We start from the raw sequence: 16976 nt of genomic DNA, 5'->3' as shown, positions 1-16976 counted from the left end.
TGGCATCATTACTCTAGAAATACACTTTACAGTAAGTAAATAGCCATCATTCTAAGACATTACAGTGAATTACCAAAATTCCTTTTTTTTTTTTTTTTTTTTTTTTTTTTTTTGTGGTACGCGGGCCTCTCACTGTTGTGGCCTCTCCCGTTGCGGAGCACAGGCTCTGGACGCGCAGGCTCAGCGGCCATGGCTCACGGGCCCAGCCGCTCCCCGGCATGTGGGATCTTCCCGGACCGGGGCACAAACCCGTGTCCCCTGCATCGGCAAGCGGACTCTCAACCACTGCGCCACCAGGGAAGCCCACCAAAATTCCTTTGTATGATTTTTCATTGTACTTCTGAAGAGAATATAAATTAAACAGTCTATCACCACAATCTCAGTCAAAAAGCATGCTCTGAATTCCCTTTTTTTTTTTTTTTTTGGCTGTGCCACGCGGCATGTGGGATCTTAGTTCCCTGGCCAGGGATCGAACCCGTGCCCTCTGCAGTGAAAGCACGAAGTCTTAACCACTGGACCACCAGGGAAGTCCTAAAAAGTACGCTCGGAACTCTTAATATGCTTGATCTGTTGACAGCCACAAACATCTCATCCACTTATTACTGCTATACTGAAGAGATTTTTCTCCAGTTAGCATTCTTTTTCTGGGCCTTCAAACTACCTACACATTTGAGGATTTGTTGAGTATTATTTTTCTTTCTCTTATGCGCTCTATCTGCTCTAAACGATTAAACTTAAAAGAGGACATTTGGTTAGTTTGAAAAATATTCCATTATATTCTCTATATTAAATGTTTGGTCTTACCTTCTTCGAAGAATGTGACAGCAACAGTTTGTAAAGTTCATTTTTGGAATATGTAAATCGAAAGTTACCCTTGGCATTTAAAAGACTTGAAAAGTTTTTTTTGTCAGAAGGTTCTGAATCTTTACATTCAAACTGTGCAATTGCTTCATGAGGTGTGTATTTTATAGATAAACCTGCATTAAAATTTGATTTCTTCTCTTGGATGATACTTCTGAATGCTTGTATCTGTTCATCATAATATTCAGTTCTGAAATTTTTGTCGGCTTTGGTCTAAAAGAGAATAGCAAAGTGTTTTTGAAAACAACATACAAAAAAAAAAACACCCAAAATAAACAGGAAAAGACAAAAATCAGGCAACTTATTTGAAAGGGAGTAGAACAAAGAAGTTGAGCCACGGCAAGAAAGTGAGACTGCGAGGGTTCAAATACAGAACTGATGACTTTGAGAACATTACACGATAACCTCTCTGTGCCCAGTCTGATTCCTAGCGTGTAAAATAGGGATACTCACCATACCTGGACCAAAGATTGTTATAAGGAGTCAATGAAATAAAGCATATGAAGGACTCAGAACATAGCAAGCTTTCAAGAGTTAATATATTAATAATTAAAAAGCAAGTTGCATAACAGATCAGATGCACAATATACTCCCATCTGTGTAGAAAAAGAAGGAAAGAAATGATAAAGCTAAGCCTTCCTGAAGCCTTGTGGACCAGGCACTGTTTTGAGCATTTTATACATGTTAATTAATATAAGTAGAAAGGCCAGGACTTGAGCCCTGAACTGCCTCTTAACGTTTACACTCTACTGCCTATTAAAAAAAAAAAAAAAAGCCTTTATGTACATAGAAAATTACTGGAAAAATAGACAAATCATGGAGTGATAGCCCTGGGCAAGGGGAACTGTGAGTAAATGTATATCCGGAGTGACAGCAGGCTTCCTTTTTCTTGCATCATCTTTTATGTGGTTTGGACTTTATTTATTTATTTACCACATTCATGTTTGCATAAGAAAACTAAGTAACCTGGTTAAAAATTAAAACTTTCAATTAAAACAAATGAACTTATTTACAAAACAGAAACAGACTCACAGACATAGAAAACAAACTTATAGTTACCAAAGAGGAAAGGAGGGGGGAGGGATAAATGAGGAACTTGGGATTGACAGATACACACTACTATACGTAAAATAGATAATCAACGAGGTATTACTGTATAGCACAGGGAACTATATTTAATATCTTGTAATAACCTATAATGGAAAAGAATTGAAAAAGAATAAAACTGAATCACCTTCCTGTATACCAGAAACTAACACAACATTGTAAATCAGCTATACTTCAATAAAACAAAGAAAGAAACAAATAAAAACTTTCTTTGCCAACTTGGTTATTGTCAGGCATCAACGGGAGGGCTGTAAATCTCAACAAACTCTCTTTCCAGAGGTCCTCTGTAACAGGCTGCAACTCTTGCCCGGAAAGAGACACTCATCTCTTCAGTCAGTGGAACAGACTGGACTCAGTGGCATGCACTGGGTGACTGTTCTGCACGAGGAATGCTGTGGTCTGAATGTTTATGTCTCCCCTTAAATCCATATGTTAAAATCCTAACGGCCAGTGGGATGGTATTAGGGGATGGGGCCTTTGGGAGGAGCCTTCTTGAAGAGATTCATGCTTTTATAAAAGTGACCCCACAGAGCTCCCTAGTCCCTGCCAACCATGTGAGGATACAACGAGAAGTCTGTAACCCAGAAGAGGACCCTCACCCGACCCTGCTAGTGCTCTGATCTGAGACGCCCAGCCTCCAGAACTGTGAGCAATAAATTTTGGTTTTCTCTAAGCTACCTGGTCTCTGGTATTTCGTTATAGCAACCCAAACAGACTAAGACAAGAAACCTAAGGTCACCATCTAATGGGAAAGACTAAAACGTATATAATTTTCGTTAAAGAAAGGCATGCTGGGAAAAATGCTCAATGCAAAGGGAAGAGTAGCCTAACCGTGTCACTTCCCTGTTTAAAATCTTTCCACTTTCCCACTGCCTTTAAGATAAAGTCTAAACTAGACTTATTCCAAGTTAATCTCTCCCTGACTGTACTCCAGCCCTCTGACCTCCTTTCTATTTCCACAGCCTATGCTTCTTCCCACCATAGGGCTCTCTTATGCTGCGTTTACTTTCTGGAATGTTCCTTAATCCCCCCACCTCCCCCAGCTTCCCATAACACAGACATTATACACACTCACACACACATACTATATACCCCTGGCCTGGTGAATCTCTACTTCTATTTCAAGTCTCAGCTTAACCATCACTTCTTTAGGGAGACTTTTACTGATCCCACAGACTAACAAATCTGTTTCCTACAAGCTCTCATAATGGCTTTTTTTTTTTTTTTTGCGGTACGCGAGCCTCTCACTGCTGTGGCCTCTCCCGTTGCGGAGCACAGGCTCTGGACGCGCAGGTTCAGCGGCCATGGCTCACGGGCCCAGCCGCTCCGCGGCATGTGGGATCTTCCCGGACCGGGGCACGAACCCGTGTCCCCTGCATCAGCAGGCAGACTCTCAACCACTGCGCCACCAGGGAAGCCCTATAATGGCTTATTTAATAGACCTTCAGATGGTAAACTCCAAGAAGTCACGGACCACATCCATCTTACCCACATGACTCCATAGCCTCACCACTTAGTAAAGTGCCTGGCAAAAAGTAGATTATAATAAAGACGTATTAAATTTAATATGCAGATCCAATACAGCTAACAATAGTAACTCATATGTATTGAGTGCTTACTCTGTGCCAGCAGCTGTTCAAAGTGTTTTATGTAGAATAAATGTTTAACTTCCTACCTTTAAGGTAATTTCTATAATTATCCCCATTTTACACATAAGAAAACATAGGTTAAAAAATTTGTCCAAGATCATACAATCATACAGCTAGGAAGTGGCCCAGCCAGCAATGAAACCCAGGAAGTCTGATTCCAGGGTGGAGCTGTTCATTCTTATACTATACTGCCAAAGAGGGCTTGATAAGTTCTAAGTGGTAAAATGAAGAAAGGATTCATGGAAAATGTTGCCCTGAACATGGCCTTGGGAAAAAAAAAAAAAAAAAAAAAAATATATATATATATATATAAAGGTGATTCAGTTTACTGTACACCAGAAACTAACACAACATTGTAAATCAACTATACTTCAATTTTAAAAAAAAAAGAAAGAAAAATGAATAAGATTTCTATTGCCTTGAAATCTAAGACTAGTAGAAGCAAATGAAGACAATCCCACTCAGTCTTCCATGATGAGAAGTGCCAAAGGTGAGCAAAATGGCACCAGGAAACCACGTCTCCCTCACTCTTCTAGAAGGCTAAGGTCTTCTTAGCTCACTGGCTTCTAAGTGGTTGCAGGATAGGAGTGGCGTAATTTGTAGGCTCTTGCACTTATACCTGAACTGGTTAGAAAGGAACCGGCACTGGGCAGGGATCAACTTAGCAGTGTGAAGGATTGCTTGCAGGTATAAGGGAATGTTGGTCAGGGTGTCAATTAGAACGTTGTTGAATGGTCCTCTTTCACTAATGCTAGGATGGTAGTAGTGAGTAGAGTCTGAAACAGTGAGGGTGGGGTCACCCCAGAAAACCTAAAGACAGGAGCTGGATTGAAAAGCCAAAAATCCATCCATCAAAAAGAAGTCTGAGCTGAACGATAGGCATTCAGAGGTGTACAAATATGTAGAATCGTTTTGAAGAGAAGAACAAAAGTCTTTGAAGAGAGGTCAAGAAGCAAGATTATAGAAAGTAGGAAGACACACGGATGGAAACAAGTTTCTTTATGAGAACCAAATAAACAGATGTTGGAGAAGCAGAAGTCAGAGGGAGGGGCAAGGGTGCTTACATCTTCCAGGAGGCCAGGCATATTATAGGAGTTAGTGAAATCTATCCTGTTTAAAGGTTTATCAGCTAATGCTTCTTGAAAAGAAATAAACATTACTCTGGCACTGGGAGTGGAGGAGATAGAACACCTCAACACACATTCCAAAGTTCAAATTGAGGAGGCTTGGAGAGCAAGCGGGAATAAAAGGTAAAGAGAAAACTGTTAAAGACGCCACTAAGATTTTGTATGTACAAATAAAGGATAAAACCATATACTATTTACTATTATTATTAAAGCCATCTCTCACTAATTGAGAGAAGGAACCAGGAAAGAGCAGATTGCCTGCAACCTTATGAGTCATCCTCAGCTAAAGTACCTAGCCAAGCCACACCCACATTCCTAAACTTTTAGCCGTTACATTTTTGGGTATTTTGAAATTTAGCGATAGATAATGAATACAATTATCTTCAAGAGATCATCTTCTCTGCCTAGATCTTCAATATTGGTGTGTTCTAGGACTCCATTCTCTACGTTCTTTTCTCTCTCATTGTACACCTCCTGGATGATACTTAAATCTCTGCCTCCAATTCAGGCTCCATCCTCACATTCATATAATCTACTCTTAGCAAGATAACTCCATCCAGATGTCAATCATTATCTTTTTCTTGGATTTAACTCTTCTTTTGGTAGATCCCCCACTCCCCCTTCCAACACACACACACACACACACACACACACACCACACCACACACCACACACACACACACACACTTCTCAGGCCTTCTTTGATGGCCTATCATCCACTGGGGGTCTCCATATTTTTCATCTATTGTGAGTTTATTTTGTGTTACACACTCTTCTAAGCACTTTGCACTTATTAACACATTTAACCTTTCCAGATTACTACGAAGTATGTACTGTTATTATACCACTTTATGATAAGAAACTGAGATTCAGGAAAGATAAATAAGTTGCCTGGAGTCACATGGATGGTAAGTGAAGGAACTTATCAGAATTCAAATCCAGGGAATTTAATTCAGAACTGGGCGCTTGACCATATGCTCCACTATCTCCAATTCTGTACTGAACTCTTAGTTCTCAAAACTGAGCTGGATTTCATCTCTTCCTCTCAGCCTCTACTATTATAGACACAGTTCAGTTTTTCATCATCTCCTTCTTGGACCATAAAATAGCTTCCTTTTGTTATTATCTCTGGTACCGTCTCCTTAAAATTCATCTGCACAAAACACAAAGATTTAAAATGAAACTGACCACATTGCTCTCCTCAGTGGCTCCATTACCATGCTCAGAATTATGCCCAAGTTACTTAGTATGACGTATGAGCTCCTTCGTAATTGACCCCTGCCTATGACTACAAATTTGAATATAAGTTCATTGTGGGCTGTAGTTCCTTTCAAGATAGCAGTTTCTATAGGCACAGTATTATTTATTCCTTGGGAGCAGCAATATGTAATAAATAAATCACTGTGTATATAATAAATTTTATCTGTACACCCCCAGGTTTTCTAAATGGGCTCAAGCTAACAGTAGAAAGAGTAGTTGAAATGTTTATTAAGCCTCTGTTTTCAGTTGCTGTCAACTTTAATGACGATTCCAATTATATGTTTTCTTGAATATGGGTCTTCCCTTCATTAAAAAAAAAAAGCATTTGTTTTTTGAAAGAAGAGTGTCAATATACTGAATGCATTTATTTATTAATTCAACAATCATTTATTTAGCCTGCTTTACGATGTTAGTTTCTCAGGATTCCATGGTAAATAAAATGACTAGAAATTCAACTAAGGGTATATATGATACAGCAAAACAAAGACCGGAACAGAAAGGAAAGCAAAGGCTATTGCATTAATTTGGAGGAAAGGCCTGTAATGGAGGATTCAGAGGAGACAGCTGAGGGTAACGTGGCAATCAAAAGCAGATCAGGAATGACCTTTTTCCCCTGCCAAGGGGATTGATTATTATCCTGCAGGCTGCAGGGAGACGTCACCAAATTTAAACAACAGATTTCAGAGGCAGCGTAGTTCTGGTGAACACAAGGTTAAGGATGTGGCTGGAGATGTGAGTGACCCGAGTGGGACAGATATAAGAAGTTAAGAGATAGCAAGAAATTATTGGCAATTCACATGATATAAAAGTTATTCAGGGGGGCTTCCCTGGTGGCACAGTGGTTGAGAGTCCGCCTGCCAATGCAGGGGACACGGGTTCGAGGCCTGGTCTGGGAAGATCCCACGTGCCGCGGAGCAACTAGCCCCATGAGCCACAACTACTGAGCCTGTGCGTCTGGAGCCTGTGCTCTGCAACCAGAGGCCGCGATAGTGAGAGGCCCGCACACTGCGATGAAGAGGGGCCCCTGCTTGCCACAACTAGAGAAAGCCCTCGCACAGAAATGAAGACCCAACACAGCCAAAAATAAATAAATAAGCCAAGCATTTGAAGCCCTTTAAAAAAAAAAAAAAGTTATTCAGGATTTTGTGAGGATTTGGGGTGGGAAGGATGATTATAATCCAGGTGCATTTTACAAACCTTTGTTGACCTACAAAATCTTACATTCTCATGGAGATCCAGATTTAAAGAGAATTATAGTGAAAACCTGAAACTGATTTACAAGTTGTTACTTTCAACAACAAAAGCAGAGAAGACTAAAGAAAAACAAGTGAAAAGGAACTAATTCCTAGATGTAATCATCACTTTTTCCCCCCATAATTGCAAGCTTCAGTTGTTCTTGATCATTACTTACAAAGCAGCCAGTAAACTTTCACCTAGAATGTAACCACTAATTATGCATTTAACCATAGCTAAGTCTTTTACCATAGCTAAGCGTTCTTATATTCTAAAAAAGAATAGAAAATATTTTTTTTATTGGAGTACAGTTGCTTTACAATGTTGTGTTGGTTTCTGCTGTACAGCAAAGTGAATCAGCTATATGTATACATATATCCCCCCTTTTTTTTGATTTCCTTCCCATTTAGGTCACCACAGGGCATTAAGGAGAGTTCCCTGTGATGAATAGCAAATATTTATTGAGTGTTTGCTAGTGCCAATAACTTTCTGAATGTTTCACATACATAGACTCATTTATCTTTACAAGGTAGGCATTATTATTTCTGTTTTACAGATGAGGAAACTGAGGCATGATGAGGATAAATAATTTGCCCAGATCTCACTCCTGTTTGGGGCAGAGTTGGGATTCTAACCTATGCAGTGTGTTCTAGAGCCAAAGCCGCATTTGAAACAAGAGGCACTGAGGGAGTGTGAATGTATCAGAGTAAGGGGTCATTATCAAGGGATATTCCCCACAGAATGATAGGTCCGTAGAATTCTTTCAAAAAATGAAAGACAGTAAGTTATTGCCAATAAGTAACTAAAACAAGATTTAAAAAATTAATTCATCCAGTAAAATGTTGTTGAACACCTACCCTATACATATATTGAGTATTGGTAATAGCTATAAGGAAGAAAAATATGCATTCTTTGCCTTCAGGCACTATAATAGTAACATACACGAACACGTAGGTCAAGTATGTCATCGAATATTAGAAAGTGCAGAAAGTGGCCCTCTCTAAGAAGTCAAAATCGAGATTTCCACTCAATAAGCTCGCGCACGTTCTTTTATGTTCAGCTCTTCATTTTCCAAGACCATAACAGATTAGAATAAGGGGAGCATCAGTATTACTAGCACCAAGGGTGTGATCTGGGGACTTTAACAAGCCCCCAGCCAACTCCATCAGCACTCTTTCTCAGGTGGCGCCAAATTAACACTCAGGTCCACAATCCCTGTCGGTTTTTTTCCAAGCTTGAAGCCAAAACTCATTTGAAGGCCTTAATCTGATCTGAACTGATAAAAAGTTATCGTCTTCATTTCTTCCACTTTGTGTGAACATGGGTTAATTTTGCCACAGACATATTAATGTGTTTGATTCTAAGATGCTGCTCCCAACTCCACCTGGGGTGTAAGTAATATACAGGGTAAGCACCACATCACCTTTGTAAGATCCAGACCCTCTGAATGTGGAAGTACATCTGTTTCCAGGGTTGGAGATAAGGGAAAACAGCATGCTTACTCTCCAAATGCAACTTCAAGACCAGTCCCAGGCAAGCCCCCTGCCCTCACTTCTTGGTTCACACCCATTACTAACCCTACAGAGAAGCTAGGAGGCTGGTGACAGTGACAAAGACAGGAAGGCTGTACAGCGCAGACCTGAGAACTAAAAAAAATAAAACAACACAACAATAACCCTTCTTGCATCAGAAGTAACAGAGGTTCCCTTATCTTTGGCATACTCTTTTGAAGAAAGTAGAACATGTATAATTCTTAGAAAGATGATAATCTTCCCCTTGAAACATATACTTAAAGAAGGTTAACCTAGCATGATGGGAAAGATCAATAATCCAAAATGTTCCCTGCGATTTGTGAGAAACTGATTTTATTCTGGACTTATAGGCACCAAAAATATGACAATGTGGTCATATGTGAAAAAAGATGCCAGTCAAATAAGTAGGGACGTTAAGTCGTTAGCATTCATGGGAGAGCGTGATCACTTCAGGCTGCAATGGGTAGGGCTTGACTTACAACATTGTTAGAGATAAAAGGAATATTAGCTACAATTATTGAAAAGTATATATGTTTTTCAAACTGGTGGGAGTGTCAATGATAATGAAGGACATTGTAATGACCGAATAAAGTGAATTTTATGGGTCACCAATGGGACCAATTAGAGAAACAGATTATTGTACCTACTCATTCAGAATAAACTATTATTTTTTATTACATCTTGTTTAGAGCCCTCCAAATATCTCTAAAGGTGGTAAATATTAATCCTTTGAATGAGGAGGTAGAGTTTGTGGATGGCTCTAGAGAATTTAGGGGACTTGTAGAAAGGTGGTAGGTTTGAGGTAGCATTTTGTAGAGTAAAAATCACTTTAAGAAACAGTTTCACCGGAACTGGAGGGGTTTGAGGTGAGTGACTGCAGCCACTCACACTAGTCAAGCAGGTTTTACAAGGGGGACTAGTGAAGGAAACAAATGTAAAGATGGTTTTTCATTGGTAGGTTAGCGAAAACCGAGCCTCAACAGCACGGAAGCCGTGTACACAGTCCTTAAATCAGCACTCATTTAATTTTTAGTTTCATCAGAACCTTAGATGATTCTTTTTACAGAGTTTAAGTATTTCCCAAAACTCTATCACTGCGTGCATGTTACTGAAGATTGAATGTAGACTATTGCATATATATATATATATATATATATTTTTTTTTTTTTGCAGTACGCGGGCCTCTCACTGTTGTGGCCTCTCCCGTTGCAGAGCACAGGCTCCAGACGCGCAGGCTCAGTCGCCATGGCTCACGGGCCCAGCCGTTCCGCGGCATGTGGGATCTTCCCAGACCGGGGCACAAACCCGCGTCCCCTGCATCGGCAGGCGGACTCTCAACCACTGCTCCACCAGGGAAGCCCTATTGCATATTTTCTAAAGAGACCCAAGCTACATCTCCTCTTCTTTAAGTCAGTTCACATTAAATTTTCATTCTACTGAATTTTTCATATTTTTCAGTAGGAAACAATTTTTCAGCTAAAGCTGAACAATGTGTTTTCTTCTGAGGATACTTACTTCATAGACCAGGGAAGCCACGTTCCAGGGTCTGCGGTAGTACGTCAAGGTGTTGCCATCCCAAACTCGGTCACAGAGTCCGTTGTAGTACTCGTTGTTGAAAGGGGTGCTGAGGGGATCCATCCCTAAGACGTTGATCCTGAGTGAACAGAGTAACATTAGGCGTGGAGACACCAGGAGCTAAAGCGAGGCAGCCCTCAGTCACTGGGGGAAGAGAGCTTCAGCTCATGTCCCCATCACCCATGTGATGATGGGATATAATCAGGAATAGAAGCAAGAGCCTGGTCACCTCTGCTCTGTGTCCTGGGCGGGAAGTACATATTAAGAAGGTCTTATAAACTCTTCTAGGCAGCTAGGGCACCGTTGAGCACAATGAAAGAAATGCAGTAAGTAGGAAGCAAGGGTCCATCTGGCTTCAAGAGTGGAACTCCACTGATGTAACCCTTAGCTAGCCTCCCTTGGTGAGCTAAAATCCAATGCTATAATACCACCGCTTTACATTATTTGAGAACAGAGCATCTCATGGGGGCAGAATAACTTATGCATATAATTTTTAATCTGTGAATCAACGTTGGGGCTCTTTCTCTCTCCATTCTCTTTAAACGTAAACCTTTCCCTCCAGCTGTCTCGTTGATTGTCAAGAACCTTGTTCCCTCCAGGCTTCTTTTACTCCTATTATACTTACAAGAGGAACACTAAAATGTCATCATCCAGCAAGGCATTCTCAAAAGTTCTACTTTTTTCTCCCAGCAAAATATTTTCATTTGGCAAGCTTTAATTCAGAAATAGGAATCTTGTTTAGCCTAAAAAGTATTTACTTTGATTCGTAGGCCAAAAACCAATGTATGCAAAAGAAGCAGTTCATTCTTTGTGAAGTATTAATTGGCGAAATAGTCATTGCTGTCTAGACTGTATCTGGAATAAATGGCCCCAGGGCAGGGAGGCCAAATGGAGGTCTGCTCCTCACATCTATAACTTAGCTTGGCACAAAAGCATAAAGTCTTCCATTGTTCTGGACCACATCCCTTACTGCAATGAGCTGGATTACAAAGCCGGTTGTTGGTTTCAAGAGCAATTTGTCAAAGAGTGTGGATGACTTACTGCAAATCCATTGCTAATGCAAGGAAAATAAGTGGACGAGTATCCTATTGCCAGTTGGTTAGTTAAAAAACATCTTTATATAAACAGCACATTCTTAATAAACTTTGAATCTACACAGAAAATGAACATTATAGCTCAACTTGAATGAAAGGCAAGTTAAGGAACTGATTCAGGAATACCCTTCTCAAGGCTGACTGTATAGTTAGAATTAACTCCTTCTCACTTTTGTGCTCCCCCAGAAATACTTTTCATGAAAAACGCTATGGCCCTAATTTCTAATAAAGGGCCAAAAATTAGACCTAGTCACTCGAATAAAAAAGAGAGGAAAAAAGAAACACTATATATCTAGTTTACTTTCTTAAATATCTTATCCTGGATGGGAGATTAAAATTTTGGCTTTAATTTTTCACCCATTCCTGCATCTACAGACATGTGAGCAATAGTTTAAAAAATATTACTAAGGTTTCAATACAAAGACACAGAATACTGGAAACAAATGATCTGTGTTGGTTTCTTAAACAAGACCTCAAGTACATTTTCTTTATTTTGTAGTGAACTTGTCTTCCATATATCTCATTAACGGAGACGCTGCACCTCTTTGTGTTCAGTGAATAAGGACATTCATCTTTGCTTATAGTGGTGATGAATTCTTAAGAGTACTATATCTATGGATAGTGTAGTGTTTGTAATAAACAGTGGGTAATATTAAGACAGTTAATACAGTCCTTGATCTCATTAAAATTATATTCAAGGTAAGGGGTTGGATATAGTTACCAATTTCAAACAGTAGTCCAAGGATGAATATACATGTGCCAAATGAGTAGTACAGGTAAGTGATGTACAATGTTCCCAAGAGGAAGAGGTCCCCATGGCAGGGTCATCAAAAGGGTTTTAGAGGAGTAGGTTTTGATTTGGGTTTTGAAGGATGGGGCCTGAAGGGCAGAAGGAACAAGGGTGCAAAATTCTGCAGGTGGAAATGTATATGGCGTGTTTTTGGGTAGCGGTCTTCAGATTTTTCTGCTTGTCTAATCTATTAAAAATGTTGATAAACTATGCCTCCTTAAACAGTTTTAGTTGGACATCTAAAATGTTCCTCTTAAGTTTAAGTAGTTGCAAAGGATATAACTTCTCAGCAAGCTGTAAATATTTATGCTTTAAAATATAATTATTTTGCCTCTTCTAAAAATAAATCCAATGGAATATAAATTCTATAGTGATGATGGGTATCAAGTGACTACAATGTTTATATTTCTTTAACAGTTGGATGTTTTATGGTATTCCTTTGGATTCTTTCTTCTTTTAAAAATAGACCTTATTTCTTAGAGCAGTTTTAAGATTCATGGCAAGATGAGTGGACGATAGGGAGATATCCCATATGCCCTTATCCCCCTTTTATGCTTGAATCCATATTTCTATTCCATTTCTGCTCCAGAATTTTAACCTAATGTAATGTAGTTTTATGCTTGGAAGTTTTAATTGATCACTTTTTCACACTTTTCTGTATGAAAAAGGTATTAATTGAAAATTTTAAAACATTAAATATCCTTTGACCATAAGGTCTAAGTATTTTTAAAAATCTTCTGGATTTGATTTACCTTTATTAGTAGTATATTTCAGTATATTAAAATTTAAAAATAGTTAATAAATCTAAGTAAAATTTTGTTGGATAGTTGTCTCTCAATGAAATGAATGGGGCTTCCTTTTTAATTAATTGATTAGCTACTGTACCCATGGGTGAATATTACTTATTGCTAGAAAAAGATAGGGCTGAGTACCAATTTTATTTCTACTTTCCATTTTTATAGAGGTAAATGCTGAGAAATTTAACTCACATAAATAAGTAGATAAGAATAGAAAGAATTTTGTCACAGCAATGTCACTCAATTCTTTGATCTTCTGAGTTTTATGCCCCCCCCCAAAAAAAAGAACACATACTAGTCTGTCATTAAAAGTTATGTTTATAGTCCATTACCTGACAATTGATTAGGACATCATTCAATGCTGTTGGTAAAAAGAATTGGAGACCACTTGACTTACAAGGCTTGACTTGCTTGAGGAAACTATTATCAAAAAACTCACCTACCTCCCCCTTGGAAAGTCATTTTGTACCCCATGCTATACATACCCCAGCTTGAAGGTTTTTGTTTCACAGAACAGCAAATTGCCCAGTAGGCTAGATCCATCTGGAAAGTTACAGTGATGCTGATCCACAGTCTAAAGTACAACTAAGGAAGAAATGTTTCAAAACTTCTGATTTGGTTCCACTACTACAGAGACAACAAGTCTAGTCTAGAATGAGCCAATATTTTTTTCTGCCAAGAAACATGAAAACTTCTCATGGATGGAATGTCATCGCCTGGGAAATAAAAAGCATGTGTTCTTCGGCAGCACTTAAAGATGCCTGTTTTCACACCTGCACCTAGAACCGTAGGCAGTTCCAATTTACCAAGTGAACTGAAGAGCAGGCTCCCTCCACAGAAGTGGTGTTATGCTTAGATCACACACAAAAGTAATTCCTTGTGTGTAGCACATCATTTACAGCTGGTTTGGATTTATATTTTTTTCAATGAAAGCAAGATGGGTTGGGGATTTCCCAGAACACCTGTGGAGAATCTCAGATTCCTACAAGACAAGAGGCTGAAATATGTGTGATACAGGTGAATTCTCCTGGCATGAGAATTTAAATGAGAGTCCTTCAAATGAAAACAAGTATAAATGTATTACTATGAGTACTTGTGACTTTCATGTGTAAAAGAATCTGACTGTATATTACTTCTGATAAAACTTGTTGAGGTTTTCCAGACTGGACAGTTTAGAAGCATGTTGCTGTGATTAGGATGTTTACTGCTATTAGTTCAATTTTGGTGTAGTCCCATAGCCCCATATAAGCATAATGAAGATGTATAGTAAATAAATATGTAATATCAATGGTATTGAACAATATCATAACTATAACAAAACATGTTATTTTGAAACCTCTTCCTAAATGTCTCTTTTTTTTTTTACATCTTTATTGGAGTATAATTGCTTTACAATGGCGTGTTAGTTTCTGCTTTATAACAGAGTCAATCAGTTATACATATACATATGTTCCCACATCTCTTCCCTCTTGCGTCTCCCTCCCTCCCACCCTCCCTATCCCACCCCTCCAGGCGGTCACAAAGCCTAAATCTTAATTACTGATTTATGCTACTCTTCTATGCTCTTAATTCAAATATTTGGGTAATAAATAGCTACTTAAGGAGTTTCATCTTCTAAGGTTAGTTTTGCTTTGAAGTCAGGGAGTTGACCTGTGGTCTTTGTAGTGATGTAGGGGGAGTGACGTCAGTGCTGATGGGCATGTGGGGAGAAAGAGAAGGTTAGGTGGCAGGGTAAAAAAAAAAGTAGTTTCTATCAGTCAGGGAAACTTGGATTTTAGTTCTGCTACCAACTAATGTGCCAAATAGCCTTATTTATTTCACTCAGTTCTGATCTATAAGGTGACTGTAATACCACCCCTAACCAGCTCCACGGGATTTTTATGAAAAGCCAAGAGAGGGAATGTGCAAAAAGATCTTGAAAAATTCAAAGTATTATGCACATGAAAGCTGTCAGAGAACAATAGGTTATAAAGACTAAGTTAGCTATAGGTGACTGCTCATGGTAATGGGGAACTTAATCAAAACCGTTGGTGGGCTGATTCTATCAGAGCCTACCTCATTTTCCACCTCTCAGCCAACCTTTCCACGCAGCTGGGTCCCCACTTTCTCACTTAGTCCTGAAGGCTCAGCCCTGTGACGTCCGTCATCACCAGCCCTGACCATGCTAAGGCAGGCATTTAAGGGGTCCTGGCCGCTCTCGGGTGTGTCTCATTATGAAACTCCCTGGCAAAGGCGATAGAACAAATTTTCCCTTCCCCGAATGAAGGAAACCTATAGATTACAAATGATTGTTTTTCAGCCAAGAGAGCTATGGTTTCTGTATCCTTTTCCTATAAAATCAGATGTAAATTTGCATAGAAGGAGACATACGTAACACAGGTAATGCCCTGCTGCAAACCTGTTTGTTTAGGTTAGAGAGAAAACCGTTTCTTGGATCCCAAATAAAGCAAGTAAAGTAGTAATGGGCTTTCACCATGGACTCACAGTCTCTCCCTGAGGAAAGCAGCAAGAAGAGTCAGGACTCATTGGAGCACGCCGTGGCTGTAAGGTTTCGGACAACCCCCATTCCATTTCTGCCAACTATGAAGAGGCCCTGCTGAGTGTAGGGCTCAAGACCATCCCATGTGATTCGAGATTCCTACTTTTAGGCTCTGGGAAAAGGCACTGTGGGTTATATTTGGACTCTGCTAGGGTAAGATTTTATGAAGGGATAAAGGATATGTGAAATGTTTTATCTGGGATCTGACTCTTGGTATCCTGAAATTTTTTTCCTATGGTGATTAAACAAGTGGATGTTTCATCTGCCTTAGAGAGAGGAGACATCTCTTTTTTCAGCCAAACCTGATACACAGGTCCTGTCTTAGGAACTGCCCAGTTCCTCAGTGTAGGGTTCTTCTCAACCTCAGCATTCCTGACATGTTGCTGTCCTGTGCCTTGTAGCATCATCCAGGGTCTCTACCCACTGGATGTCAGTAGTTTTCCCTCACCACGCACCCCCCGGATAGCTCCCCACTTCCAATTCCCACAGTCGAGGCCACTGACAACTTCTAGACATGACCAAATGTCCCCCAAGAGGAAAATCCTCTCTGGTTGAGAACCACTGCCCTAGTCCCTCTATCAGACCTTGATCTTACCGTCACCCCCATCTTCTTTCCTCTCCTCATTTCCATTCCCAGGACTCCAGTCCTGAGCCTGAATTTCTTTCCAGGGACCCAGTTTCAACCTTACCTGATGCAATTGACAGTATTTCAGAATCATTTATTTTAATTAATTAACTCACCTATTTATCAACCCACCAGTATTAATTGAGTGTCTATTATGAATAAGGCACTGGGGTTATGAGGATGAAGAGACACATTGCATTACAGGCCATGAAACACAGCCATGTGCCATCGCTGTCAATATACCACTGGACGGGGGAGCACCTGTGTCTGTTGGAGACAATTTGCCAACAAATCCGCCCAAAGTACCTTTACTGAAAACAGATCAGAACAGCTAATGGAAACTTTGCCGTGGACATCCCTGGAATGTTCTCTAACTAAATGAAATAGAACAGTACAGAACCTCAGGCCTATGTTATTTTCCAACTCTGAGAGCACAGATCTCTGCAAATGGTCTCTATTCTGTGTAACTCTAAGTTCTAAACTGTCTAAGACGTCTCATCCGAGCTGACCCTGCTGCTGGAATGCCTATAGTTTGTGTGAGAAACAAGTGAAATTTCAGTTCTTTGATGAGAACCAGAGTCTCAACACCAGCCCCATCTGGCATCAGAACTGTTTCCTCTGTCCTTTTCCTCTTGGGTAAACTTCAGAACGCTGGCACCTCCTGAGAGAGAATTTCTACCCAGGTATATATCCAAGAGAAACTCCAACAGAAGACAGGCTTCCTGGCTATACAAATATTTGAATCGAATTGTCAGACCTACTACTGGCAGTTCAAGTTCAAATGTTA

At 39.7% G+C, this 16976-nt stretch overlaps 1 protein-coding gene across 1 annotated transcript in view; it reads right to left on the bottom strand.

The window, feature by feature from the left end:
- C9 (complement C9) overlaps positions 1 to 16976 on the bottom strand; it is a 60876-nt gene that overhangs the window by 29082 nt on the left and 14818 nt on the right. The window contains exon 5 of the mRNA XM_032628361.1: positions 10285 to 10423. Coding sequence (XP_032484252.1) covers positions 10285 to 10423 — 139 coding nt within the window. The remainder of the gene's footprint in view (positions 1 to 10284; positions 10424 to 16976) is intronic.

The sequence above is a fragment of the Phocoena sinus genome, chromosome 3 (assembly GCF_008692025.1).
Source record: "Phocoena sinus isolate mPhoSin1 chromosome 3, mPhoSin1.pri, whole genome shotgun sequence".
In the NCBI taxonomy this organism is placed as follows: Eukaryota; Metazoa; Chordata; class Mammalia; order Artiodactyla; family Phocoenidae; genus Phocoena; species Phocoena sinus.
Note: the sequence above shows the minus strand (reverse complement) of the source record. Positions and strands in the feature narration are given on the sequence as shown.